Source organism: Epinephelus lanceolatus, chromosome 6 (assembly GCF_041903045.1).
Source record: "Epinephelus lanceolatus isolate andai-2023 chromosome 6, ASM4190304v1, whole genome shotgun sequence".
NCBI lineage: Eukaryota > Metazoa > Chordata > Actinopteri > Perciformes > Serranidae > Epinephelus > Epinephelus lanceolatus.
Window position 1 is genome coordinate 7,382,602 of NC_135739.1, and position 27,606 is coordinate 7,410,207.

At 40.9% G+C, this 27,606-nt stretch overlaps 1 protein-coding gene across 1 annotated transcript in view; it reads left to right on the plus strand.

Moving 5' to 3' along the window:
* The window catches only part of cyfip1 (cytoplasmic FMR1 interacting protein 1), a 43,657-nt gene that overhangs the window by 1,105 nt on the left and 14,946 nt on the right, over positions 1–27,606 (plus strand). The window contains exons 2-23 of the mRNA XM_033621023.2: positions 10,521–10,641; positions 12,221–12,310; positions 12,827–12,904; positions 13,002–13,103; positions 13,194–13,375; positions 15,351–15,447; positions 15,785–15,913; positions 16,053–16,157; positions 17,577–17,668; positions 17,931–18,048; positions 19,013–19,135; positions 19,337–19,462; positions 19,544–19,710; positions 21,090–21,237; positions 22,156–22,309; positions 22,421–22,577; positions 24,144–24,240; positions 24,904–24,980; positions 25,898–26,006; positions 26,105–26,224; positions 26,328–26,527; positions 27,246–27,333. Of these exons, the coding sequence (XP_033476914.1) occupies positions 10,525–10,641; positions 12,221–12,310; positions 12,827–12,904; positions 13,002–13,103; positions 13,194–13,375; positions 15,351–15,447; positions 15,785–15,913; positions 16,053–16,157; positions 17,577–17,668; positions 17,931–18,048; positions 19,013–19,135; positions 19,337–19,462; positions 19,544–19,710; positions 21,090–21,237; positions 22,156–22,309; positions 22,421–22,577; positions 24,144–24,240; positions 24,904–24,980; positions 25,898–26,006; positions 26,105–26,224; positions 26,328–26,527; positions 27,246–27,333 (2,676 nt within the window). The 5' untranslated portion in view covers positions 10,521–10,524. The remainder of the gene's footprint in view (positions 1–10,520; positions 10,642–12,220; positions 12,311–12,826; positions 12,905–13,001; positions 13,104–13,193; positions 13,376–15,350; positions 15,448–15,784; positions 15,914–16,052; positions 16,158–17,576; positions 17,669–17,930; positions 18,049–19,012; positions 19,136–19,336; positions 19,463–19,543; positions 19,711–21,089; positions 21,238–22,155; positions 22,310–22,420; positions 22,578–24,143; positions 24,241–24,903; positions 24,981–25,897; positions 26,007–26,104; positions 26,225–26,327; positions 26,528–27,245; positions 27,334–27,606) is intronic.

A 27,606-nucleotide genomic window follows, 5' to 3' on the forward strand; every position in this document is an offset into this window, starting at 1 on the left:
TTCCAGATTTTATTGTTTTTTGGATTTGGACTCCATAACCAGCCTGGCTAAGGAGACTCAAAACGAGCCCCACTATTGAGGTTCACCAAAATTTTGGAAAAAGCACCAGGCTGTTGATGTATGAAGCACATTTTAGTCGACGCAAATTAAAAACACTTTTTTATTGAGTGTAAAGCTGTAAGTTTTTACACCTGGAAAATGTAAGAACCACTTTCAACCAACAACAATGATAAATTAAAAATAAGATGTTTAAAATTATTGTTAATCATTTACAATTTATTTTTTGTCAAAGCCAAATAAAGCCACCAGACAACAGCTAAAGAAACGCAGGTTGCCTACCCCTGTCATAACCGATTAATCTGCTAATCATTCTTTCAAATAATTGATTATTCTTGTTTTGCCTATATACCAAAATTCCCTAGAAGCTAAGGTGAAGTCCTCACACGTCTTGTTTTGTCTGACCAGCAGTTAAGAATGTAAAATATTCACTTTGGAGAGCTTAACAAAAACATACAACTTACAATTAGGGCTGCAACTCTCGATTAATCGATTAGTTGTTTGATCTGTACAGTGTCAGAAAACAGTGAAAATGTTGATTGGTGTTTCCCAAAGCCAGGTAGACACCTGTAAAGGAGCAGTGTGTAGGATTTAGGGGGATGTAGTGGAATCTATAGCTGAGGATTGCAGATTGCACCCAGCTGAAACTTCTCCTAGTTAGAAATCCTTAAGTGTTCATTGTTCTGAGGTTTTTATTGGGAGCTGAATTATCCACAGAGGTCTCTGTTTCTCCAAAACAAACTGACCAGGTGATTTAAACTGGTAAAAACACTGTATAAAGCAGTTATATGTTAAAAAAAAGGCATTTCTCTGATGCTCGTTGCGGAGGGGCTTTTAACTACATTGGCTGATGCAAAAATATGAATATCCCTATCTAGAGCCAGCGTTTGGTTTGTCCATTCTGGGTTACTGTAGAAACATGGTGGTACAATATGGCGATCTCCATAAACAAGGACCTGCTTCCTATGTAGATATAATTATTATTATAATTATTGTTATTTTCAGGTGATTATAAACTAAAGAAAAAATACCTATTATGTTATATTTAATCTCTGCCAATATATCCCCCTAAATCCAACACACTGACCTCAATTAATCGACTCATCTTTGCAGTTCTGCTCTAAATATCAGTTCTGTTAACCTTTTCTAAAAAAAATCTGTACATCAGATTTCTTTTAGTAATGAAATGTGGTGTCTTTTTATACAAGATTATTTTGCCACTTTATATTAAAGGCGCTGTATGTAAGAATGTGGCCAAAACGGTTACTGCACTCAAATTCAAAATACTGCCGTGAGTCGTGTCCGCCCCCCCTCCCCTACAGATTCGAGGTTGCTGGACAGCGGCACACTGGAGACTGATTTGTTTGCCCACGGGCGGCTGCCGTGGCAGGGCTGCGTCGCCGCATCCGTGATCTTCGGTTTTCCAGCGGACCATTCGAGCAAGTCCGGCTTCTCTGCTGCTAACGCTGCTGCCGGGATACAGCGGAGGAGTCGGCTGCTAATGCTATGTACCGGGACACTGCTAATGCTGCTTGCCGTGCTGCTGTAGCTCAGTCATAACTGTAACTGATGCTGAGACTTTACTGACTGTGTGACTGGTAGACGGCGGTGGGTGGCGCAACAGGCCAAAACACAAATTCAAATACACATAAACATGATTTGCGGACCGTGAACTTTTTTTTTAAAACTTGAATATTCTGGTTGTACTATTGTTGTCGGTGAGGTCAGTATGTTATATGAACATTATTCCTTAGTCTCTGTGACATATTAGGAGGATTTTACGACTATTTGCTTTAGATTTCTTACATATGACTCCTTTAACTGTTGATAACTGCAGTGTAGAGTGAATGTTCATCAAATGTAGAAACTTGTGGTCCTGTGAGGTGATGTGTTGAGGTGTCAGACTGTATTTGTTGCTGTATTGCTTTTAGGCTGTTACTGATGTTAGCTCGGAGGACATAAGGGAAGGAAGGGAGGAAGGAGGGGAGTATGATGAGGCGTGGTGATACCGTCAGTTCAACCGCATCAGTTGGTATTTTGGTGAAAGTGGTGCAGTTTTTTTCTACCTGTGGTTGAATTTCTTCTTCAAAGATGCTGCAGAGCCAGTTTAGAGCAACAGACCTGAAGCGACCTGCTGCGTATACTGTATATAGTGCAGCGGTGTAGCCACTGAAACCAAAGAGTGGCTTTCCATTACCTGTGTGTATCACTTAATAATCTTTTAAGAGAATACAGATGTGTTAAAAATGTCTTTTGCTGCTGCATTTAGCATTTTAGCAAATGCTGTCAGGTTCAAGATAAAACTATGATTACAAGACTTTCTTTTGAGCAGTTGATGAAATGTTGTGTGTGGACATAAACATTTTTGTGAAGTAACACCATTTGTTTGCAGCGACAGTTGAACAGAGATACAGAGAGATTGCACTGATACGTGGTAACGGTGGTGTGATATCTTGCAGAATAAATGTGTTCACACCTCGATCTAGAGACACGTCAACAACTTCCTCCAGGGTGGCACTGTGTGGTGAAGCTACCTGATGAACCCACGTGGCTTTCATTACAACTATTTAGTGTTTTTTGTTTGCCGTCTCTGAGCAAACGTGTGATGTAAATGTTCTGCAGGGCATCGAATGTTTCTGTTGAAATTGTTTGTCGCTTCAGAGGAACACAAAGACTTCCTTCCGTCTTGAGATGTGAAAGGATTTATGATAAGTGTGATCTGCTGGTATTTGTTTTTAGCAGACTTGCAAAAGTGTCAAACGTTTTATCTGCTCCATCAGACATGAGACAGTCGCATTTGAATATTGATAGCAATGCTGCATCACACATGAATGTTTCTGCTGCTGGTGGTATTCAGTAACTTCAAGTCCACAGAAATTAATAAAACCAATTTTCGCCTACTTGTAGGGGCACCCAGTCATGCATGTACTTTCAGTTCATCTGTGGGGAGGCTGGATATTTCAACCTTTTATTTGTTACTCCCACATTAATATTTGCATAACTGTCTCTTCATTACATTTAGATATCTATATTAAGCATTTGCCCATTGAATGTAGCTATTTGAACTGGGCTTTGGTGGCATTATGGTAGTAAGGTGTACCGGGTATATATAAATCCTGATGGTATGATTTTCAGTTCCATTAAAAATACAGACGCTCATCCTTCAATTACCCTCATACTGGAGAGGTGTCAGCTGCTTCCATGCACTTCTTGGGAAATAAAGTATTCTTGGTTAGGAGTCAGAGGCCTAGATTATCAATTTATCAGTAAGTCCAGTGTGTCCTAACCTCTTTCTCCTGTGACCCCTGGAAATAAAGCTGACCCCTCGTCATATTTTACAGATTACGTTCTCAGGTGGCTTCTTCAACCAAAAGAGTGATTTTTTTTTTGTTGTTTTATCAGATTGTTTCATTTTGTAAAATTACCCAGTATCATGAGTAAAATCAATGATTAGGAAAGAACATTAAAATAATTTGGTGCCGCGGAAGATCGGTGGTTTGATCCTCGGATCCCCCACTCTGCATGTCGACATATCCTTGGGCAACCCCACATTGCTCCCGGTGGATGTTCCATCAGTGTGTGAGTGCATGTGAATGGTTATTGAGTAGCAGGCGGCACCATGTACGGTAGCCTCGGCATCCAGTGTGTGATTATGTTAATGTGACAGGTGTAGTGTAAAAGCACTTTAAGTGGTCAAAAGACCAGAAAAATGCTGTACAAGTGTATGGGTGCATTCATACCAGGATAGTCCGGGGGACTCGGTTTGATTGGGCGGGGAATGCCGCCATTGGCCAAGAAAAAAAGAAGAGAACCCGGCTCATTGATTGGCCAGGACTGAAAACAGAATTCCATCCTCTTCAGCTGGCAGCCAGCAACTGAGATATATAGTCCTCTGACCATATAAGCACCTGCACCTCCTCCCTTCTCCACGTCTGCCCACTAGAAGTTTTCCAACTTTTTTTTTTTTTTTTTTTTTTTTTACCTCTGCTTCTCATGGTTCGCGCTGTTGGCTTTGTTTTTTTCTACCCACAATGCACTGTGCTCTACGTCACTTCCTCTTTTTGGTTCACTTCCTCTCTTTGGTTCTCTGGATAGTCTGTTTGCATTTCCCACTGTAAGCAAACCACACCACGGTTCACTTGCAAGTGAACCGAGACCCCCGGTCTTCAAGCGGACCAGGGTTCGCTCGTTTGGTCCGCACCAGAGTTCGAATGAGCGTTCGCACCACTCCAAACAAACTGAACTATCCGTGGAAGTGGACCAGAGTTTGTTTAAAGCCAGCACCAGTGTGAATGTGTCCTATGTCTCCCAAATCTGTTTACTAATGGCCCCTAAGATTTATCTTGCGACCCCATGGGGGGAGCCACTGCTCTAGGTCATGGACAGGTCAGCCTGCATGTTCTTATTCCAACTCATCAAAACTAACGTTTGGTGAGGGGCCCTACGCATCAAAGTATGATGTTCTAGGTACCCTCCTGCGTCAGTTTTGGATGAAATAAACTTCCGTTTTCTCAGGGAATGTGCAATTTCTGCTTGTCAAATGTATACAGTCATTCTCAGAGTAAACTCACAATGTTGGTCAAGGTTAGTTTAGGCTACAAAGGTACTTGGTTTGGTTTAGAAAGAAACATAATAGTTTGGCTTAAAACAACTGTGATCGTTACTAATGTAATGTTTTATTTAAATTAGATGTTAGTCAGGGGTCATTTTTCAGTAATTTGCTTTATAAAAGCAATGATTACAGGAACATCTGAAAAATATCCTGTGCAGTGACCCTTCAGATTTACCTTGTGACCCCTGTGGGGGTCCTGACCCCCGGGCTGGGAACACTGGGATTAGTCGATCCACGGAATATTAATTGATTAAACTTGTTTGGTCATTAATTGATTGTTTTTTTTTTTATTTGAGAAAGTAATGCTTTTCGCTGTCATACATAATAATAAACTAAGTTTTTAGATTTTTGGACTCTTCGTCAGATAAAACATGCCATTAAAGACGTCCTCTTGGGCTCTGGGAAACCACACAGGGAATTTTTCACTGTTTTTTGACATTTTATTAACAAAACGATAAATTGAGAAAATAATGGGCGGATTAATCGGTAATAAAAACAATTGTAAGTTGCAGCCCTTGTCTATTTCTTTGAGTTAAGTAGTTTCTCTTATTGTTTTTCACTTATTTTAGTACTTTTCGTTTATTTCTTTACACTTTATGTCTCTCTAATGATGTTATTTTATCCTGTCCCATAAAGTCCTTTTGTGTGATTTGAAAAAGAGCTAGTAATCCTAAGTGAACTGTTCCTGGCATTATTATCACTGTTGCGTGGTGGTGCCTTGTGTTTGCCCTCTGCTTGGCACACCTAGCTCACTACTTGAGGCTGGTTTAAGCTCCTTACTGTGTAATTACAGAGGAAGCCCTGCAGACACACGCTGCACAACTTCAGCAGTGGGCACTGTGGCCGACAACCTGGCAGGTTAGATTAACTCTTTAAGAGGTGCATGCCTTTTCTAATTTGTCCCTTGTGTGTCTTTTATCAGAGGAGACAGTCTTAAGAGGAACTGAGCACTAAAGCAAAAGCCACAGAAGTTCCTTTTTAAATAATGGACATGGTTTCTCTGCAGAGTTAAATAGTGTGGCATGCTGTATTTGTCAAAACTACTTCACGTTCTATAAAATGTTCTTACATTTCCATACAAACAGTTTCAAAGTACAAAAGTGTATTTTTTAAAATGCAGAGCTGTGTGTCCTCTTGATTGGTTACTTTCAGTTTCTATGACATCAGCTGAATGTGCAGTTGTTCCCTGTGTTAAAGTTGACCGTGCATCACATGCTCACACTGTCTGTGATTCATACTTCCCTGTTTTGTAGCCAGGATGACTGATCTGCAGTCTGTTACACTGCTTACTTGACTGTTTGCAGTTCAGTTTTGCAAACTAAAAAAAGATGTTTGACTGAATCATTAATGAGACGGGTTCTGAAAACTGCTTTACATAGACTGCTCTTCCCTTGTGGCTTCCTTCCCTCTTTGACAAACTGTATTTTGCAACTAACCACACCTATTTATACCCCATTCGCAGTTAGATAACTTTTTTTGTTCTATACTTTGGCATTGTTACAGCGCTGTCTGCTTGTTGGCTCTGTACTTTAGACTTCCTCTAGACTTTCAGCTTTTATTTGAGTTTGTTAACGTCTATATTTGTTGAACAGTGTGTGAACTGTGCTGTATATTAGACGAATTTCTGTGCTCTTCACCCAGTACAGATGTGAACACACTAAAATGCTCTTAAACCTGACAGTCAGCACTTAAAGCGCAGTCTCTGTGTCATTTCAAGTTCATTGTGCTGGAGTACAGAGTCAAAACAACAGAAAACGTGTCACAGTCAACGCTTAGACCTGACTTGCATTGTTAATACATTTATGAGCTGGTGAATCAGTTTTTCAAGGCTGTGAAGGGAGCACGGTTCAGATATCTGAAACAGTAAGAAATTTGACCACATTATTTAATAGAACATTTTTGGCCTGTGAAGAAACTTTATTTACGTAATCTTGTTAATGTAAGAGAGTCTTAAATCTTCTGCAACAACTAAACAAGCAACATTTCAGCCTGTGCCTCATTTCTGTGATCAAAAGAGCAGCTGCCTTTTGTAATCTGATGCGGTTGACGGCGGCCACTTTGCACACATGCTTTGTGGAGATTTGTGCGCAGTGCATGCGCTTGCATTAGCCATACAGGTCCTTTGTGTGTTTTGCATAACACCTGCATAATAAATAATACAAATATTTTGATGACAACAAAAAGAACTCATAGTGAAAGGGAGGTAAAGTCATAGGTTGCCTCTGGTCCAGTAGCAACAAGTAAATCTGTTTTATCAGCCTCCCTGTAAAGCTGAAACATGTTACTTCCACTTCAGTCCACAGATGTCATTTTATGATAAAGATCAGATAAAATTAGGGCTGTAATGCTTTGTGTATTCATACCGGCCGGTCAGTGTGGGGTCACGGGCTCTGATGCATGCAGCCACATGCAGAATACACATGACATTAAACCAAATTTTACAAGTGCGAGTTCCACCTGGAAACTTTTAGCTGTATGCTGTTCACGACAATCGCTGGCGTTAGATAAAAGTTGATTGGTGTGTGAGTCACCTGCCGGTTTGATGGAGATAGAGTTGTGTATAAGATGAAGATGGTGTGCGGGTGTTGCTCGGCCTTTGTAGGGTTTATGAGAGGGAACACATCCAACATGCTAACCTGCATCCGATGGCATGACCCAGATGTGCCGATCACCGGGATGATAAATGTTAAGATGCTTTAAATGCAGAGTTCTCACAGTCATGGAAAACCTGGAAAAGTCATGGAATTTCACAAGCCCTTTTTCCAGGCCTGGTAAAGTCAGTGACTTAGTAAAAAAAGTCAAGGAATTTTGTTGTGTGTGATGAAATTGTTACAGTAATCTTGCGTAGGTGACCTTCCATGTAATGTAACATAACGGCAAATTTTTTTTCTTTAGCTGTTGAGGTAACGCAGCTCCAACATGCGTCGATGTGTGACAAGGTTTTTTTCATCATTGAGTACCCGGCATGGTGGTGCAGGGGTTAGCGTTGTAGCCACACAGCAAGAGTACCATTACAGTGTACCGTAACAGCCCTAGATAAAATGATTATTCTGTTAGCGTTCAACAACCACATATCCCATGAGTCAGAGGGGTGAGACTCTGTATTTATGCAGCAGTCCACTGTATCCATCATTAAAGGAGAAGTCCGGTATTTTGCACTTTGAGCCCCATTTCTGGGTTGTTTGTGATGAAATAGAATGGCTAACACCAAAATAGTGACGATTGCTCATTTTCGGGGAATTTGTCTTTCTCCTGCCTGGTTTAACACTGCTGCCTATGGCCATGTGTGAACCTGTCCTAAAACCACCCTAAACGTTAGTTTTCAAAGCCATGAAACTCACCAAGTGGTCAGTGGTGTTCGTTGATGTTCGTAGCAAACTGTGGTTTCCATTCTTGCTTTCGCTATTCATCTCAATTCTGGAACTATTTTGTCAGCTGCCTCACACCTGTGTGTAAACTTCTGCTTGATCGTTCATTTGACCCTTAGGCGTTATATACTCCAGCCCACTTGATGGCCATAATGCTCCTTTACATGGGTGTCGCCAACCGGTAGGAAACCATTGCAGTGTAATGGCACACAGAGACGAAGCAAAAGAACAAGGTTGGCGTTGTGTTCAAAGACATCGTACTGCGAGTAATCCATTGTGCAGTTGTTTAAACTAGTTGTTTCGTTCGTTCTCGTTCTTCCTCCAGGAGCGCACACAGCACTGTCAAGCCGGCACTTTCGAATTTGAATTTTTTATTTATTTAATAGGGACAATGCCGTTAACGTAGTTTCATTACAAAGCATGAACCTGATGTGCTGCATATAGAGTTATAGCTACAGCTAATTTTCAACTCCTGTCCCTAGTTGGGCTTTTAAAACAAATACAACATACAAAATCACAATCCTATAAAAATACAATCTACAAATTGGGTATTTGTAGATTGTATTTTTATAGGATTGAGATTGCTGAGCTAAAAGACGACAATGACTACAACCTTGTCGTAAACAACCCCCTCTCCGTTTCTGGTGGCGGATTACTACCAACGTACAATGAGGCTTCCTACAGAAAACCAATGGATGACACAAAATGTCAAATAAATCATCACGGAAACCACAGCTTGCTACGGTATACTGTATGTAGCAGTTGTGTTGTGAAATGTGCTGTAACAGTGATGTAGCTATAATTTGCATGCAGTTAATTTGTGCGTGATAGAAGTGGAGCACGCATATCTCTGTCTCTGTCTCACAGCAAAACAAATGCAAAGAAGCTCTACAGCTTTATACTACTGACTGTGGTTCACAGTGTTATGCCTGGCAGCCATTTACAAACTTTGGAGCTGTTGTATGTTATTTAAATAAGCAAAGAGGAGCACAACAGTTGACTTATTTTATACACAGTTTCTCCTCACTGATGGTGCTGTGGTAATTGATGTCAATTCGGTAATTTGGATTCAACACGACTCGGAATTATTGACTTCTGACTACGGATTGCAGCATTACCGTAACAATTTTAAAAGTTCCTCAGCTGCCATCCCAGCTTACTGTTACTACCAACCATCTTATCAGGAATGAAAGGCACGCAAGTGACTGTGTCAGTGTGTGTAATGTCAGCCCTTCAAACTTCCTGTATCCTGCAGCAGTTTTTTAATTTCATGGGCGTCCTCTCCTCTTTGTGCTTTGTGCTGTTCTTCCATCTGCAGAGCAGGAGGTCAATGACCTCCTCTGACCCCGGGCCTGCGCACACAGTGACGGCCAGGCTTTTGTGTCGGTGGTTCGTCACTGTGGATTGTTTGACTCACTGTCAATTCTGATTGCAATAGGTTTTTTGATTGTTTGGTGTCTGTGATGTCTGAAAGTCAGCAGTCAGCAGCAGCGTGAGAATGCAAACCAAAGCATACAGCACCGCTCACTGATTCAGTTCTAAGCTATTTACATTATTTTGATTTGTTGACTGCATGTTGTGTGCTCTTGGTAGCTGTTGGGAAATGGAGAATATGTAAGAACTGTAGTTTGTGAAATTGCCCTGTTGTTGCAATACTGTTGTGTTGTCAGGGGTTTTCCTAAAGAACGAAGCAGTGACTCTGCACCATCACACTCTGAAACAGCCTGTTGAATGCATGTTCTCAAATTTAGCATATACAGACTGGCATCAAATAGCCAGGACATCTGGGGAAACACCTGTCTACCACACTAAATTATGTCATCACACACATCATGTCTGTACATGCACTCATTGGAAATGTGTTCTAGTTTGTAAAAATGTGCATGCTATGTCGATGATCAGATAGAGGAGGTGTGTGCATATGAAAAACTATGGTAATATATACAGTAAATGGCAGATAGATGAGGTCAGTTTGTTGTCAGTGGTGCAGAGACCATGATTCAGCACTGACCTTGTGGGCAGAAAACAGTGTGCAGCCTGATCACTGTTTGCACAAAGGGAAACCTAAAGTACTCTGTGAAGCTCTTTTTGAAAGGGCCAAAGGTGCTCTGTCTGCAGCTGCAAAGGCTTACTAGTTAGTTTGGGATTTGGGGGTTTTAGGATGAAATTGAGTCTAGTTTCCTAAGCCCATCCCTCCACTATGCTGCTCCCAGTGACTCCAGCATTGTTTCTCTTCCTACATAAAAGTTTCTCTGTTATGCCTTCCACTGTGACTTGTGTTGTCAAACCAAAACGTCGAACTTAAAAAGCATACACCAAGAATGAAGCCACAGAGGAGTAAGTCTGGTCTGTAAATCATTTGATAATTTACCGGGAAGTATGTGTGAAAGAAGCTGAAGGCTGTCGGGCTTTGTTGTGTTTAATACGAGCTGTTGTCCAATTTTCCAGACAAAACGTAAACATTTTTTTTTATCCTTTTTCAGAAGCATGGCATCCACAGTGACTCTAGAAGATGCTCTCTCCAACGTGGACCTGCTGGAGGAGCTGCCGCTCCCGGACCAGCAGCCATGCATCGAGCCCCTCCCCTCCTCCGTCATGTTTCAGGTCAGTGCGGACAGCTGTTTTTTTCTTACTGTCCAACCACCAGTCTGCTCTGTAGTGTGATAAGACGCACTTCCTCTAAAGCATGTGGTTATTTTATGATAATGCTTTTCTGGTTAGAGACGTAGTTCTCACTGTTATACTTTAGCTACCGTTTGTAGTAGTGAACACATTTTCTTTGTGCGACTTAGACTGTATTGGGGGATGAGCAGACATTTTGTGTGCTTCAGTTACAGAGAATAGGATAATGCATAATTAATGAATAAACAACCATAGTTTTAATAATGATAATATTGAAACAGCAGGCATGAACATACATTAACCAACAAGTGCATATTTACAACTGAGAGCAAATTTAGAAAGTAAAGAACCCTAAAACATCCTGGATAGATGAGGACATACATTTATAAAACACAGGAAAACTAAACACACTGTTTGCTGTCCCTAAATGAAATACATTTATTACAAATGCACTGTTATAGTTGAAAAGAACCAACACATTAAGCCATAAATTAAATTGTAAAGGGTTTATTTCATCAAAATATAATTTGCCCTCCCCGGGCTGTTGTGGGTTCCAATGTGCAGTAAGTGAACGTACTGTTTTTGTTGTTAGGAAATGTAAAATAATCCAGTTTGCTGTGTTACAAAAAGAAAGAGAGAAATGCCAGTCTTTCTAACAGGATAATAATTAATGGTAGGAGGCTGCAAAACAGCAGAACATGCACAAGCTCACTGATGATAGCACACGAACGCACCATTCTGGCAAACTGTTAAATTAGTAACCACATTCAATCATTTCCATGGAAACTAGGAAATGATAAATGCACAAATATAAAATAATTTGGGTAAGGCAAATCTATTTGATTAAAAAAAAAAAACAGTTTAACTTCTTTGTGGTGGTTACTTACAGTTTAAAAAGCAACCACAAATTTAACTTTTATGCTACAGAAGAGAGCTGTAAGAATTATATACAGAGCTGATTATTATGAACCAACATATTATTTATAAACCCACATGCTCTCAAATTAAGAGATTTGGAGGACTTCAAAACTGCTAAATGAATGCATGAAGTCAAAAATAAGATTCTTCCTGATTGTGTTTGAATGATTTGAGGAATTCACATCTTTCCAAAATGAAGGCGAGAAGAAATGCAAAGCAAAGATGTGTAACTGTCAAAGGAGTTAATTTGTTGAATAGTTTTGAAAAGGAAATTAAAAGTAGTAGCATTAAAAGAAAAAAAAAACTTAAATATAAGATGATTAACAAAAATAAAACTGAGCTATGAACTCTAGTGTGTATATGATTTTTTGATGTACATTAATAACATGTTTTCATTTTCAGTAAATCTGTTACTGTACAAAATAATTAATGCAAAAAGAGCAGGTTTACAAAGCTAAGGCTTCTGCTTCTAAAGTAATTACTTAGAGTTTATTTATTATTTTGTATAAGGTTAAAATGACAGAAATAAACTCAACTGAACTAAGACAAAAATACATACTAGCATTTTTAAATGTGTTATTTGTCTGTTGTCTGTGCCTGACTGGTGTCATTTTTGTAAACATAATCTCCCATCTTCCCACAGCCCAACTTCAACACCAACTTTGAGGACCGAAATGCATTCGTCACCGGCATCGCCAGATACATTGAGCAGGCCACCGTCCACTCCAGCATGGTACGGTACCTCAGGAGGGTCACATCTCTGGGAAATCATTTTTCAGTGTCACTTCTCCTCTCATCTCAGTAATGACTTGTCGGGAAAAACAAACTCATCAGAATAGGGGTCAGGGGCTTGTTGTGAACAGTATCTGGCGAGGGACTCGTCTGTCCCAGCAGAGCATTTGGTGTTGTGTAGCAGGCAGCTTCTAGGATCCAGGCCCAGAAACAAATGGCTGGAGGACAAACTGATTCTTTGGTCCATCTCATAACAGGAATAATAGGGCTTTGTGTCTAATTAGTGAGGGATAATCGCTCGGGGTCTGAATCAAACAGCACTTTGTATGGAGGCAGGACTGGTCTGAAAGCACTAATGCACTTCACTGCCTCCCACCGGAATCAAATGACACAGAAAAGAAGAAATGGTGCATGAATGTCGTAGTCCTAATGTTCTGTATATTCTATTGTTTCATGTCTTGATTTAGTTTGCAAAATGAGCCATCGTTGAGACTGATTGGTTTTGTTGTCGAATTAGAATGAGATGCTGGAGGAGGGGCAGGAGTACGCTGTCATGCTCTACACCTGGAGGAGCTGCTCACGTGCCATACCACAGGTAATCAATCACTGCGTCTCTGGTAACACTATGTGTTTCTGTGACTTTTTCACCCAACAATTGTTTCCTGCTTATTGATTGTCTTTTTCTCTCTCAGGTGAAATGCAACGAACAGCCCAACAGAGTGGAGATCTATGAGAAGACAGTGGAGGTGCTGGAGCCGGAAGTCACCAAGCTGATGAATTTCATGTACTTCCAGGTAATGTACACTCTATAGTCAGCATGGACTCTCATTGAGCTGCTTGCCAAGGCACATAAAACTAATTAGTTTTCATTCTCTGTCTTCCAGCGCACAGCAATCGACCGTTTCTGTGGAGAAGTCCGTCGTCTCTGTCACACCGAGCGCAGGAAAGACTTTGTCTCTGAGGCATACCTGCTGACCCTGGGGAAGTTCATCAACATGTTCGCCGTGCTGGATGAGCTGAAGAACATGAAGTGCAGCGTCAAGAACGACCACTCTGCCTACAAACGGTAATTAGGAGCACTGACACACTCACACACCTGATCACCACAGCAGACACTAGATGGCAGCATCACTCAGCATCCATGACACAATTCTCTGTGTTCTTCCATACCTCACAGCTTGAACAGGATGTAGATGGAAGATTCTTAGCCTTAGTAATGTCAAGAAAAATATTGATACAGGGCTCAGACAGGTCCTTAAAATCATTGAAAGTTTGTGAATGAGGAAAAAATCAAGGCCTTGAAAGTTTTTGAAAACAGACATAAATAGACATAGGTCTTTCAAAGTGCTTCAGTTTACATATTTCGTGCAACACTAGAAATTGAAATTCTTTGATTTTTTTTATAACTTTATTTCAGTAAATGTGCTTCATTCTGCTGTCTGCATGTGTGTCTCCACAGTTGTGTCATTGACCACGTTTACATGCACAAAATATTCTGTTTTTTGCACTTATTTCGGAAAAAGAGATATTCCTACTATCCTGTTTACATGGCTAATGAAAATGAATATTTAAAAAGTATTCCCACATACATGTAGCCTTGAATATGCCGGGTAACATGCCCTAACATGCTGTTTATCAAATTGAAATATGGAAGCTGCTTGTGCCTTTTTGCGTTTTTGCATTAAAATAGGATTTATTTTCACCATTGACCTTGCAAGCACAGCCTCCCTCTTTCATTCTTTCAACCCCTTTTTGAAAAGGTTGGTGTTGTGATATTTGCACATATCCGAAAACCTGCTGATATCCAAGTTTTTCATAATTTTTAAAAGTAGAGGTGTTTCTTCTTCTGACCAGAAATGTGTGGGGGGTTTTTGGGGCGTGCATCTCTACAGCACGGCCGAGCAAGCAGCTGGCAAGTTGGTTTGTGTACAGCCTATCCATGACAACGCACAGAGCTGACCATAAACAGACAAGAGGCTGTGTGTTGCAAACTGCTGTAAAAACCCCACTGAGACGCTTATTCTGAATGTGCTGTATACAAAGAATCCTCCTAAAACCTGAATAATATCGGCATATCTCGCACGTCTTAATCGGAAAATACCACATTTGGGAAAAGTAATTAAGAATATCCACAGGGAATATGCTGTTTACGTGACGTGCATCAAATTTGATGCAAACAGTAGTGAAATATTAGTGTGCATGTAAACATGATCAATGTTTCACCTGGCTCGAGAAAGTGCAAGGGTCATTATAGTGGTCATGGTCATTGATTAAAGTAAATGCATGTTATGTCCTTGGGAATTGGGCCTGGAAAGTCCTTCATAAGTCATTGAATTTGATGTCTAAGAAGGTGTGGGAACCCTGTTGATAGTACAACATGAAAAACGTTAATATTTATTGATTTCCCTCTATTATAATTCTTTGTCTACATGATAACTTACCTTAAGTTTATGAACTGCCGTCCCCATGATTTGTGGGATGTAAACAGAAAGTATAATGTCATGTATTCATTGAGTTAGCTGTGGGCTACAACTTGAACCCTGTTATTAAAGCCTATATTTGTTGACATTTTGACTAATTGGCACCATTAACAGTGTGCAGAAAATGCTATTAGCAGTACCTGTTTGCAGTGTAGGCATGGATGTATTGACAGGTATCACTGGACTGCATTGTTTCTGAAGGAAACATAGTGGTTCTGCAGGTATAAGCAGCACCATCTTTTCTATTTTATTTTAAGATTTATGAATGTTAATTGCATTGGGCATTAGAGATTTCACTGGCAATTCACACTGAATCTAAATATATGTGCATCATGTCTGTGTGTTGGAGTTATGACTCTGAGAAAGACTCTAAATATTGACGCAAACTGTGTTTCACTTCTCTCCCTCTGCGCTCCCTTTCAATTCTCGCCTGCCCCCACAGGAAGATGCTTCTCACAGCTTGAAAACCTCTGTGTTAGACTGACAGAAGAAAGATGCTGAATGTCTGCTTTGTGTGAATGTTTTCAATTAAAACTAATTTTGTTTTTTGCCCTCGTCCAGAGCTGCCCAGTTTCTTAGAAAAATGTCTGAGCCTTCATCCATCCAGGAGTCTCAGAACTTATCCATGTTCCTGGCAAACCACAACAAAATCACTCAGGTTGGTCCGATTTATTTGCATCACACTGTTCATTCAGTGATGTTTCGTTTCAGCTGTGTTGCTGCTGTTTTCTTAAGCTTATTGTAGGGTTCCCATAGAGAGGTGTGGAACTTATGCAGTAATATACAGCATGTAATAAACCCACTGTTTGCAGTTTTGTCAGGAATAACGCTGAAGCTACAAATTGATACGCTTCAGTTTCCTTGCCTTTCTATGATCAGAATTTATATCCTGATTTAAAGGTGAATGGAAATGCACTCTTAAAAGGAATAAAGCGTGAAGAGTGAATTTACTGGCCAATAATTTCATATCCGATCTATTCTGTTCTGTGTTCCAGTCTTTGCAGCAGCAGCTGGAGGTGATTAATGGATATGAGGAGCTGCTGGCGGACATCGTCAACCTGTGTGTCGATTACTACGAGAACAAGATGTACCTCACCCCCAACGAGAAACACATGCTGCTCAAAGTAAGTGAAGCACTGCACCTGCGAGCAGGGACAGGTCGATGATTGCTTCTGTGCTGTTTCTCATCTCTCAAGCAGTTTTCTGAAGCATTGTTGACAGTGTTGGACATCCTGTATATATAACCACTGTTTCATTTCTTAGGTAATGGGGTTTGGTTTGTACCTCATGGATGGAAACAGCAGCAACATCTACAAACTAGATGCCAAGAAGAGAATTAACCTGACCAAGATCGACAAGTTTTTCAAGGTACAGACTCATACGTATATGTCAAATATAGATAGATATATATATTAACAATTTTCCAATCCGAGTGAACCAAAGCAAACAAAAAGAAACAAGCTATCATGATGCATGAAGCAATACAGAAGAAGTCAACCGGACTGAAAAAGAAGGGAACAGAGAGAAAAAGAGAGGAAAGAATATTCAGCTCCACACCATATATCTCGCTAATGTATTCCCTGCACATATACACTATAATTACTGTGATTTCCAGGTAATGGGGGTCTTTGATTTAACTACTTCATATTTTATAAGAGGTGTTAGTAACCCCAGGCTGTAGCGAATGTTTGGTGGCCACGAAGTGATAAGTGGCTCTATAAAACTATCATGTGTTCCTTCTAATTTGTCCTCTTGGAGAACTTTGAAAATCAGATTAATTTGGCAGATATGGCAGAAGCAGCTGGATTTTGGACACAATTGTCCCCCTGTCCTCTGCCACTGTAACTGGTCTGCAGTCCACTGCAATCCATCTTGCAAGGGAGTTAGTTAGTTACAAGTAGACTTAACTCAGTTTCCGTTTGAACACCTGGTCGACTGTGGCTAGACAAAGCTGACTGCTAGCGCTAGCATTAGAGGCTGTGCTAGCTCGGACCTCCAGGTTCGCTGCTAAGTGCTGTGTATTGAGGTGATATTTCAGGCTTGCAGTACTCTGATGGTAGGATTCCTTACTGCAGCAATTGCAGAGAACGGTGCTCCTATCAACCGTTACATCTGGGCGTTTTTTAAATGTAAATGCCTCATCTCGTCTGCCTCCATCATGTGAGAAAGCCAGTGTGGCCTTAAATGACACACTAGGTCAACGGACACCAAGGAATTTATTTTTTTTATTTTTTTTTTGTGATTAACCGAAATGAACCTGTTATTGTAACAGCCCTACATTTAAGACAGTAGATTCCCTCTACACACAAAATTGCCAAGAAAACTCACCAGCAAGCGCCATTTATTTCCCAGTTCTGCTCCACTTCATCTCCGCCACAAGACAAAGCAGTCATGTTTAATGTTACAATAAACATGTAGGCAAAATTGTCCCTTAACCTAAGGAAGTGATGCCATGTGTTCATATGTTTTTTACTCAGTTTTGTTTTTTGTAAATTTGGTGTTAAATTCTATTCCTAGTGGCATTAAAACGGTCTTAAAAAATCTTGAATCTAGGCTGAAGGAGCCATGTGTGAACTACCAGTAATACCTTTTTAAGGAAATGTATGTACAGCCAGCAGTTGGCAAATCAGGCTTCAACACATCAGTCAGTCTTTTAGGAATTACCATTTTTCCACAATGTGTTATTCACACCCTTCTTCCCTTCAGTGTGACAGTCATTCTGCTCTGGGCTCACACTCTCAAATATGGTATTCAAAATGCAAATCTCTGTGTTCTTGTTGTTCACAGCAACTGCAGGTGGTCCCTCTGTTTGGTGACATGCAGATTGAGTTGTCCCGGTACATCAAGACCAGCGCTCACTTTGAAGAGAACAAATCCAGGTGAGAGGAAGACACACTTTGTATGAGCAGGATGTGTCTCTGAGTGCAGGATCATTTTCTGTTGTTGAGGTGGTGTATGCAGCGTTATGATCTGGATCACATCCTCATAACAAAAAAAAATTATTTCCGTTGCTATTAAATATTTACTTTTCAAGGTGATTGAACATTCTTGTTTTCTTCCTATCAGTGGTGAATGTCTTTCTTGACGAGAACACATCTCCGTCTTCCTCACTCTGCTCCTCTCCTCTCTCTTACCCTCTAGATGGACTTGCACGTCTATATCCAGCAGCCCTCAGTACAACATTTGTGAGCAGATGATTCAGATCCGCGAGGATCACATGCGTTTCATCTCGGAGCTGGCTCGTTACAGCAACAGTGAGGTTAGTGTTGAAACCCATGGGGCTTAAAGTGAGACACTTGACACTCATTGTCGAGGTGTTAGATTGTGTCTGAGGCGAGCAGACGCTGATACTGCTGAAGGGTGGATCAGGACATTACATGCAAGTGTTCACCTGTCCTTCAGATATGAGCCCATTTAAAAACACAAAGATGAAGTACGTCCACAACCTGGCTGCTTTGACAAACAATCTCTTGTACAAGTAGGCTTCAAGAGCTCCTTCTTATGTGAGGGCTGTTTGAACTGATGATGTAACAAGCTTTTCAGCAGATGTCTTGCCCCAGTGGATTTCAGGGGTCACAACTCAGTGCGGTTGAGATGGAAACGCAGCTGACTGAGTGTGTATCAGAAGTGCTGAAGTACTGAGGACAGAAATGTTGGGGGGAATGGGAAAGTCTTTTTAATGATCACGTCCTCTTTGGTGCAATTTTCTCTGCGGGTTTTTCACTCAGTATTTCATCAAGTCACAAAGTTATTCAGTTTGCCACTCTTTACAAGTGCTAGGTGGCGTACAGCCTTATGACCACAAAATGATGCAGTATACACTGCCTGCCAAATTATTATGCAAGTTCCATTTTTGTGAATATTTTAAAAACCATGTTAACAGTCATTTTCAAATTTGTTAAGAATTCAGATAGTGAATATATTTCCTCAAATGTGTGGTTAATATTATGTTTATCAAAGTACTGTAGGCTGTATTTTTAAATAAATGCAGAATCAACCAACTGCAACCAATAATTATTTTAGTTTTTGATTAATCTGCCCATTATTTTTTCTATTAATCATTTTGGTAATAACATTTTTAAAAAATGGTTACTCGATTATACAAATAGTTGCCAATTAATTAGTCGATCAATGGACTAATCGTTGCAGCTGGATTCTCCTCTCACTAACCTGTACTGTGAGTGAGTCAGGATTTTATGCAGCGTTTATTTGTGTCTCTGTAGGTGGTGACTGGATCAGGACGTCAGGAAGCCCAAAAGACTGATTCTGAGTACAGGAAGCTGTTTGACTTGGCCCTGCAGGGCATGCAGCTGCTCTCCCAGTGGAGCGCTCACGTCATGGAAGTGGTGAGGAAGCACAAATTATACAGAAAGAAAACATGAAATTAGTAATAACAGACTGTATTAATGGCTTTTTATTTCTTGAGTAAATTCTTCGATACTGCAAAGAGCTACAGAAGTCTTTATTGTCCATTTTTCCCTGAATGATTTAAGGCTGGTTTCTTGGGTTGATCACATCTTCTAAACACTTTGTGACTTTCCCCACAGTACTCCTGGAAACTGGTTCATCCCACCGACAAGTACTCCAACAAGGAATGCCCCGACAACGCTGAGGAGTACGAGAGAGCCACCAGATACAACTACACAAGCGAGGAGAAGTTTGCCCTCGTGGAGGTCAGTTACGACTTCCCCTGCACACATACAGAAATTTTATGACATAGTCTTGGTGCTGGTTTAACGTTGTGCTTTTGGCAGGTGATGGCAATGATAAAGGGACTTCAGGTGTTGATGGGACGCATGGAGAGTGTGTTCAATCACGCCATCCGTCACACCATCTACTCAGCTCTGCAGGACTTTGCTCAAGTCACCCTGCGCGACCCGCTGCGACAGGCCATCAAGAAGAAGAAAAACGTCATACAGAGGTATGCGTCACATCACAGTCAGTTACTCAAGTACTCACATATACATCTCAGCTGCAGATCGTCACACAGCACCTACACATACATATTTGTGTAGACTGACAGTCTTTGAGTATGCAAGACATTTAGTTAAAGACGTTTTTATTAATCAAAAAGTGGCTAACACTTTTGATAGCTCCACAACACAACCTAACAGTGATTGATTGTATGGCCCACTGATGAAGCCCTTGCATTTGCAGTATTACAAACTGCGTGTCAGAGGTGACATTATCAGAGAAAAAGATCACAAGCTACACAGACTCGTTTGTCGACTTGATTTGACTTGTTTGTTATCACCCAGCAATGGTTGAATCTCCAGAGAGGGTAGGTGGAGCTACAGCAACATACTTGCTCTTCAACTCGTTACTATAACCATTCAAAGAAAAGAGTGATGTTGTCACACAGGCAACACTTATTGGAGCTCTGGAGAGGGAGATCCAAAAACACAGCTGCAATTACAGCTTATCGCCATAGGTGCCGCCGTAGGAATACAAAATGGAGAATGTCAAGACTGGACCTTAAAAGCTGCTACACTTTTAATAACAATGGGTCAAATAAAGATGCAGAATGTGAAGGGTATCGCTTGTAGTGATGAACCTACAGATAAACTCTATGAGCTCATTTTTTTTTTGATTTTGCGACCCTCACAGCTCTCATGGCTTAGATTTCGGCTGCAGGGGGCATCTGTTGTCAGTGAAGAAGCTGTACAAAACTCATACTGTATCGTAGCACCAGACTGTGGACAGATGTAGTTTGCCACTAGCTGGTAACAACGAGAAAAACTTAGCAACCAAAGAGACAGATATATTCCCTAGGGGCTGGTGGAGAGCAAAACCGCGCTAAATGAAAACTAAATTGAAAATATTCAAACTACATTCGAGAGACGGACTGAAACTAAAGGTTATGGATATAACCCTGGTTCTCTGATTAGCATCAGTTTATTAGAAATGCTTTAATGTTTGCTTAAGGCATCCCTTCCAGGCCATCACCTCGAATGTATGAAATCTGACCTTAAAAATGTTACTTTTTATAACCGTATTTTTATATGAAGTGTGTTAATTTTGGGTGTGATGGTGAATCTGTTTTCCTGCAGATGTCCCTGAATGCTCCAGTAAACTCCTGTGCAGCTGCTCCCTCAGTAATCTCTGTAGTGTATAAAAAGTGAATCCTACCAAGTAATCGTCCTCCGTCAAATCTGTCACAATCAACAGTGTTTTTTGTATACTTCATCACATTCATAATTCACAATGGAATATGTTTGTAACAGTTGCAGCGTGTGTGTCACTGTTTGCACTCATGCACAGAAAACTCATTACATTCTATGACTTGTCCTCTCACTGCAGCGTCCTCCAGGCCATCCGGAAGACAGTGTGTGACTGGGAGACCGGCAGGGAGCCACACAACGACCCTGCTCTCCGTGGAGAAAAAGATCCGAAGGGTGGCTTTGATATCAAGGTTCCTCGCCGTGCAGTGGGGCCCTCCAGTACACAGGTCTCACCTCTGCGCCTCTGCTGAAACACCCACACCTCTCGTTAACCTTTCCTCTCGTTATCCTTTCCCACACCTCCAAGGTCTTGCACACTGTGACCCAGGCTGCTGCAAGTCCACATTAATCAGGCTTATGAGGCTCACAGTGCCCCTGCAGCACTTCAGATTCAAGCTCAGGTCATGTCAACGTTGAATCATCCCTGGATGAGATAATATGAGCTCAGGTCTCAGGCACAAAGCAGCCTGTTCTGTGTTGTTCTCTCTTCAGTTCTTCACTTCATTTCTGATCAGTTATTAATAAGCCTGTCTTCTCAGAGAGCACTTGTGTGGCTCTATTTAAATCTATCTATCGAATCATCTGTAAAAATATGTTTTATCACACACATTATCATTTTGTAGTCACATCCCTTATGTTGCATAAACCACACAGATTTATCAGCTTACAGCTCAGTTCCAAGAACTAATCTGTTTTCCAGGTGCACGACTACAAAGCTGAGCTAAACAGTCACCTTCTGTGTTTATCTGCCTGGAATCAACAGATTTAAAACTCCAGTGTTTTGAATAGTAAGTGGTAGAGATCGTGAAAACGGCTCTCAAAGAGTGATGCCCACTGAGATTGCTTTTCAGAGATAATCGAAGGGAGAATGCACTGCAGCCTACTGCTGATGCATGTCTGCTATAGTGGAAAGACCAGAATAAATACAAGGAAAATAAACATTCTCTGTCAATTTCCTTTTTAAAGAGAGACTATTCTGTGACATGTTGGAAGCAACACAAAGAGAGGAGCTTTTATACAAGCTATTTACACCCATAATGAGATTTGTGATGTTCTCAGGCACTGAGCTGACACTAATAAGCTTTTTATGTTGCAAATAATTATCTACTAAGGCTTTTGGCTCTGCTCTGTTTCTCCCTATGCAGCTCTACATGGTGAGGACCATGCTGGAGTCTCTCATTGCTGACAAGAGTGGCTCTAAGAAGACTCTGCGCAGCAGTCTGGAAGGCCCCACCATCCTGGACATTGAGAAGTTTCACCGCGAGTCCTTCTTTTACACCCATCTGCTGAACTTCAGTGGTGAGAAAAAGAGCCAGTTTGACTCTCGTAGCTCTTGAGAGCCCTTCACATGCCATATAACTGCTGTTAGATGGAGGGTTTCTAGTAAAACAATCCTCTTCCTCTATGCAGAGACCTTGCAGCAGTGTTGTGACCTTTCCCAGCTCTGGTTCAGGGAGTTCTTCCTGGAGCTCACAATGGGCCGCAGGATCCAGTTCCCCATCGAGATGTCAATGCCCTGGATCCTCACCGACCACATCCTGGAGACAAAGGAAGCGTCCATGATGGAGTAAGGATGACATACAGTATCTCTTTGTTTGGGGGGACTGTGGGGGAGCATTTATTTTTTCAGTACTCCGCTGCTTTTATACAACCCTAACAAATGTTACAGCGTTTTAGACACTTCAGCCATGTTTTTCAGTTGCTCATCTCACATGTGTCTGAAGAAAGAATACAGCTGTTTACACAGGCCACATAACACCTCTTTCTTACTGGACACGATGCATGAGTGAACATTTGACTGATTCAGTTTTTCTCAGTGAAGATGTCCTAACCTGCTTCAGTGAAAAGGCTGAGCAACATGTCGCTTAAATGAAAACCGCTTGCCCTGGCTCTATTTTGGTGACGTTTTATGCACTTACTCCACCTCCAACCTATTTTCATTGGTCAAAATCAATGCAGATGTTCTTGACCAGTCAGCAGGCAACATGGATGAAGATAGACACATTTATGATGTCGTGAAGTGGCACATCTTATATGATCAGAATCACAAAAATGAATCATTCTAGCTAAGAAAATGATTACAACGTAGAAAAATTACATTTGCTATGAATAAATTACTCAGACGCTCATTTGCAGAGGGAAAAATCATAACAGTGTGAAAAACAAAAAACCCAAAGAAAAATCATCCCCTCTTTGCGCTGCAACAGTGCTCTAAATATATGTGTTTTTTGTGCTTCATCTGCCACTTTCCACTGCATTGTAATGCACGGCAACTCAAGTTGCTCTTTTTTGGTTCTTAATTGGCAAACGTTTTGGAGTACCCTGGTAACTTTTTAGCACCACCTCAAGCTGAGATGATACTAGAAGGTGGAGTTAAAACAATGCAGACCAATAATTGGTCAGAGAGAATCCTAACTTGCACAAACCCAATAGCCAAGTTGCCATCAATGTTTTTATTCATTTGACGCAGGTTTAAAAATGCTCATGTGCACAACCACTGATTGTTCCCTTGATGGAATAAACAATTTCTCTATAGAACTATTTGATGGTAAGATGTCACACGGTGTCTTCGTCTTTTCTTATCCACATTTTCTGCTTTAAATTTTTAGATAAGACAGAGTTCTGGCTGCGTGCCGTTATTTGTGGTGTGAGTGGCCAGATGTATTCAGAAACTTTGGTGGTCATTTCCTCTAATCTTACATTTTCAGAAAGGACCCTGGGTAAAATCCTAAAAAAATGGGATTAACTCTGAATGTTTTCATGTCTGTTTTAAATCTTTGCTGCAGGATTATGTTGATACCAGGCAGGTTTTTACATAAGCCATTAAGCACATCAACTGGATCATAAGGGCTGTAATTCTTCAACTGTTCACCCAAAATTGCTTAAAAAAAACCCATATAATGTTTTAATACTGACAGCAATCTTTTCATGGAACACAAATACATTTCTGTCCAAATCCAAGTTAAATTTGATACGATTAATTCGTAAAACCTCAATTTAAGTTTCACATTGCCGACTGAGCATGCCGAGACTGAATGACTCATCTGGATTGAATTAATCTGGTTTGACAGATATGATGGTTGTTTTACTTTCTGTACTTCAGAATAAAAAAAAATTCTTTCTTCCCCTGCAGGTATGTGCTGTATCCCCTGGATTTGTACAACGACAGTGCACACTACGCCCTGACCAAATTCAAGAAGCAGTTTCTCTATGATGAGATTGAGGCTGAGGTAATATAATATTTGGCGTATGTACCGGTCGTGATGTGATAAAGATGTAACAACACAGACTGTCACATTTTCATAATATGTATGCTTGTACTGTCACAAACCAATTCTATGCATCTGTTTTCAACATATATTCTCAGTTGCATGTCTGTTGTATTGTAACAATAAGCTCTGTTAGTGTGTATACACAGTACATGCAGGTAGAATTAATCAAAGAGTTGACAAGGCCTGTCAAGGCAGTTGTCAACAGAAGAAAGGACAGCCTACATATTTGCATTGTTCATGTCAACAAATAGAATCAGCAACAGTAAATTAGCGTTGAAAGTTTAGGAACACGCTGTAAGTTGATATCTGGTTTCTGTTGTGTTATCCGAACCAATGAAAATGGCTATTTTTCTTACTAAATCATCACTGAAGCACCACGTTGAATTCATCTGATTCCCTAGTAATCATCAAATGTCATGCTAAATGAATTAAAGAAAAGAGAAAGTGGCAGATAGTTTCTTCTCTGTTGAGATGGTCGTCACAAACTGAAACCTGTATTCTCAAACATACCAGAATCAGAAATGTTTTATTACCAAGTAGTGTTGCATTTACAAGGAATTTGACTTGGTGATTCAGAGCATAACATTATTACGTTAATTTGAACCTCTTTTGTTATTCCAGGTGAACCTGTGCTTTGATCAGTTTGTCTACAAGCTGGCTGATCAGATATTTGCCTACTACAAGATACTAGCAGGAAGGTAGGTGAAATATCCGTACATTTCATACTGTTCCATTAGGAAGGATGTGGTGTGTTTACTTATGTACTTATACCCCAAAATGTACTTGTGCCCCATAGGCCATTTGTACAAGCTGGTTATTACGACTCAAAATACGTTTATTGTTAGATGGCGCTCTCTAGCGGCTGTAGTAAATATGATAGGAGCAAAGGAGGAAGTCAGGTGACTCAGTGTAAAGACTGAAGTGTAAAGTTTGGGCAGGGAGGAAGTCAGGGTGGATGGATTGGTCACACTAACACAGGACTTTGCCTAGGAGATGTCTGTTTGTGTCCAGTGTGACACGAAAAGTCAGCAATGAGTTACTTTAATTTAATGTAAGTTTACTCATGTCAGGTATGAACATATTGAAAATAGACCTATTATGCTCATTTCTGGGTTTGTATTCAGCCTCTGTCTGAGATGGTCTGAGTTAGCCCTCCTCCGAAAAAGCAGACTCTGCTTTGATTGATCAGCATTTCAGGGTCTTAAGTATCTCAGTGTGTCGCAAATTTTTTTCCCAAGCGTGTTCTGCCTAGTGCCACTCTACTGTGCTGTGACTGGCAAGTACTTGTCACGTCAGCGCATTAAGGGTTAGCACTAGCCAATCACCTCTGCAACGTCATTGCAGCTAGGGAACAGCTGTAATGGAGAATAGTGGTGCTTTCTACTGTGAGAAATCAGCTAAAGCTCCTAAATGAAAATCTATTCAGCAGGAGTATGATCTGAAATCAGGTAGAAATTAACAACGTGTCAGTTCTCGAGTTAATCTGATGGGGATGTGGGTCGAGGTTGCGAACCATGGTTGTGATGCGCTTCATTTCACAAGATATTGTTTTAAAACATGGAATCACACTTATATGGAAACTCTTTAATGCTTCCTCTGTTTTTGAATCCTTCAGTCTTCTGCTTGACAAACGTTTGAGAACCGACTGCAAGAACCAAGGGGCCAACATTCCCTGGCCGGCCTCCAACCGCTACGAGACACTGCTGAAGCAACGCCACGTCCAGGTATGTGCTGTGCCAATGGTGCATTTTGTTCTCTCTGTGCTGCCGCCTTTGATGTTTTGACGCCATGTTGTGTCTGACTAACTGTTCGATAATCTCAGCTTCTAGGCCGCTCCATTGATCTGAACAGGCTCATCACTCAGAGGGTTTCCGCTGCCCTTCACAAGTCTCTAGAGCTGGCCATCAATCGCTTTGAGAGTGAGGACCTCACCTCCATCATGGTTTGTTCATGTTAATCTTTTTTGGATAAATAACACCCTTGCTATCAGTGTCTACCATGTGCATCTGTGTACAGTTGTGGACTATTTTTCTGTCTGCTTAAAGGAACTGGAAGGTCTTCTGGAGATCAACCGCATGACACACAAGCTCCTCAGTAAGTACTTGACTCTGGACAGCTTTGACGCCATGTTCCGCGAGGCCAACCACAACGTGTCAGCTCCCTACGGCCGGATAACACTGCACGTCTTCTGGGAGCTCAATTACGACTTCTTGCCCAACTACTGCTACAACGGCTCCACCAACAGGTACGTTAGTTTGTGGTTGCTGCCAATACTTCGCTTGTCCTTCCTGGAGTTAGAGCACACTGGTGGTTTGATACTTAGCTAATTAACTCTGACATTTTTAAAGAGATATAATACAAAACTTGAATTCCTGCCAGCATGATTAATGGCCATTTGTTAGTTACATTAACCAATCAATTAAGGGTAACTCTGGCCCGCACAGGTACTGTGACCCTTTACCTACTTAATACAAGCATTCAGTGCCAGCATCAACTTGTAAATCAGCTGCTCAGCCTCAGACAAACATTTCAAAAAGAAATGCTCTTCATATGGAACCAAATCCCTGATGTTTGTACTATAGAGGATCCCAGCCAGAGGGGAAACTTTCCAATCTGTGGATGAAGAGGAGGCATTCTCAGTGGGGTTAAGATAATCCGTAGCAGCCATGTAGTCTGCGAACTTGCTTGGCCGCTATATAAGCCACAAATGTTTAATGTTCAGTGTTTGGTTTGTACGTCTTTTACTTCTGCTGTTTGCTTACTTGTGTCTTTGATGACAGTGCACACAGCACTGCTGCGAAATCATCTACAGCAGCACTGAGGGAGGCAACCCATACAAGTGTGTGTGTAAACCTCCTGTCATTGCGTACTGCAGGGAGTGGCAATGATATTACTGCTGTGTGCAGCCTGATGTTTTTGATGGTAGCGACACATGTCTGATTAATCTATGTGTGTGTGTTCAGGTTTGTGCGCACCGTCCTGCCCTTCTCTCAGGAGTTCCAGAGGGACAAGCCACCCAACGCTCAGCCCCAGTACCTGTACGGGTCAAAGGTCAGTGCACTTTTTTATTATCATCACTTTATTTTATTGGAGTCCATGAGTGGAAGATATTTTTATTGATTTCTGGCTGACTTCTCTTGAGTCCACATGTTGAAGCCAAACATTCATCAGTAAATATATCTGTAGAGTACAAGTAGGAAAGCATCATTACTGTAGAAGATGTGTGACAAGTATTTAAACATGTGCAGGGTAAATGGGGACAAAATGTAAAAGTGAACACTGATCAAAATGTCTTTCATGAGCTTCTTATTTACAAGAGAAACA